The 1,512-nt window shown below is 50.8% G+C and overlaps 1 protein-coding gene across 1 annotated transcript; it reads left to right on the forward strand.

Moving 5' to 3' along the window:
- Nucleotides 1–1,512, forward strand: PtA15_3A513 (uncharacterized protein; the record flags this gene model as incomplete). Its single annotated transcript, XM_053167490.1, has 6 exons — nucleotides 1–69; nucleotides 148–249; nucleotides 340–364; nucleotides 476–760; nucleotides 856–1,324; nucleotides 1,425–1,512. The coding sequence occupies 6 exons, from the start codon at nucleotides 1–3 to the stop codon at nucleotides 1,510–1,512; spliced, it is 1,038 nt and encodes a 345-aa protein (XP_053018701.1).

Here is a 1,512-nt window from a genome sequence, read left to right on the forward strand (position 1 = left end):
ATGGCAACCATCGCATTCCCCTCCCGAAACCCTCAGGCTCCGAAGGAAGCAGCCTTCCGACAAGATTTGGTTGGTTCTTTGTTCCCGTCTCGACCGAACTTCATCCGTCCCCTACTAATCGGCCCTCTGGGAAACTTGGCTCCGTAGAACGTTCGTCTAATCTGCCCTGATTGTAAATGTGCAAGATTGGTCGAGGAGTTTTCGTCTGGTGATCTTGTCTGTGGTAGCTGTGGTTTAGTCGTTGGTGATGTGGGATACTTTTGCTGCTCTCTTTCCGGTTGAAATCACACCACACCTCGTTACTTACTGCTCCTGTATTTTTCGTTTTTTGTTGCTCAGCGAATCGTCGACACTCGCTCTGAATGTTTGCTACCTACCCATTCCATAGATTACATCATCATTCTAACGTTTTCATCAGGATTGTTATGAATCGAATCTCGGTAGCTGACTTGATTTAGCATTTTATCTATTCCAGGGAGAACATTCGCAGGTGATGAAGGTGACGACCCCTCTCGTGTCGGAGGACCAAGCAACCCACTCTTGAACGGCGTAGAGACCTTCGAAACCGTCATCTCCTTCAAGGATGGCAACACCGGCGTGGCTCGTGATCTCAATCGTGCTGCCACCCGCGCTGCGGTCAAGAGTGGAGAGAAAAGCATTGCCGCCGCTTTCATTTCGATTCAAGACATGTGTGACACCATCAGTCTCCCACGGACTGTGACCGACATTGCGAAGCAACTGTACAGAAGGGCGGATGAAGGTAAACTCCAACCATACTAACCTCCTCCCGGGCATAACAGTGTTTGTGCGAACCAGGCTTAAGATTCTGCTATCCGTTTCCCGGATACTGAACAGAGAAACTGCTCAGGGGCAAACAAGCCGATGCAGTCATTGCCGCTTGCATCTTCATCGCATGCCGTCAATCGAAGGTCGGACGATCGTTCAAAGAAGTCGTCGCGCTTACCCGAGTGCCCAAGAAGCAAATTGGGCAATGTTTCAAGGCTCTTTCCGCTGCGTTCGAGACCTCCGCGGTCGGGGGTGGTGGCGCCTTGAATACAGCCACAGGCGAAAGCAGTGGTGCCGGCGCGGAAGATCTCACGGCGCGTTTCTGCAGTCACCTAGGGCTTCCGTTCTACGTCCAAAGCGGCGCCAAGAGAATCGCAATCCTACAGCGAGACCTCGGTATACTTGCTGGCCGAAGTCCCATCAGTGTCGCAAGCGCTTGTATTTACTTTGCTAGTCATCTCTATGGATGCCCGAAGAGTGCGAAGGATATCGCTGGTGTTGCTGGCGTCAGCGAAACCACGATCAAAATTGCATACAGGCAAGTTCACCAACTCTTCTCGCATCCATGCCTAGCTACCTCATGATGATTGATGCGAAACTTGATCACTCATCGTGCCAATTGCTTGAACGTTATCTAGGCTTTTGCATCCCAAGCACAAGGAGATTTGTGGTATCGAAGCCACTACCAATGAAGCCGCATCAATCGATCGATTACCTAAACCTTGA

Source organism: Puccinia triticina, chromosome 3A, assembly GCF_026914185.1.
Source record: "Puccinia triticina chromosome 3A, complete sequence".
Taxonomy (NCBI): domain Eukaryota; kingdom Fungi; phylum Basidiomycota; class Pucciniomycetes; order Pucciniales; family Pucciniaceae; genus Puccinia; species Puccinia triticina.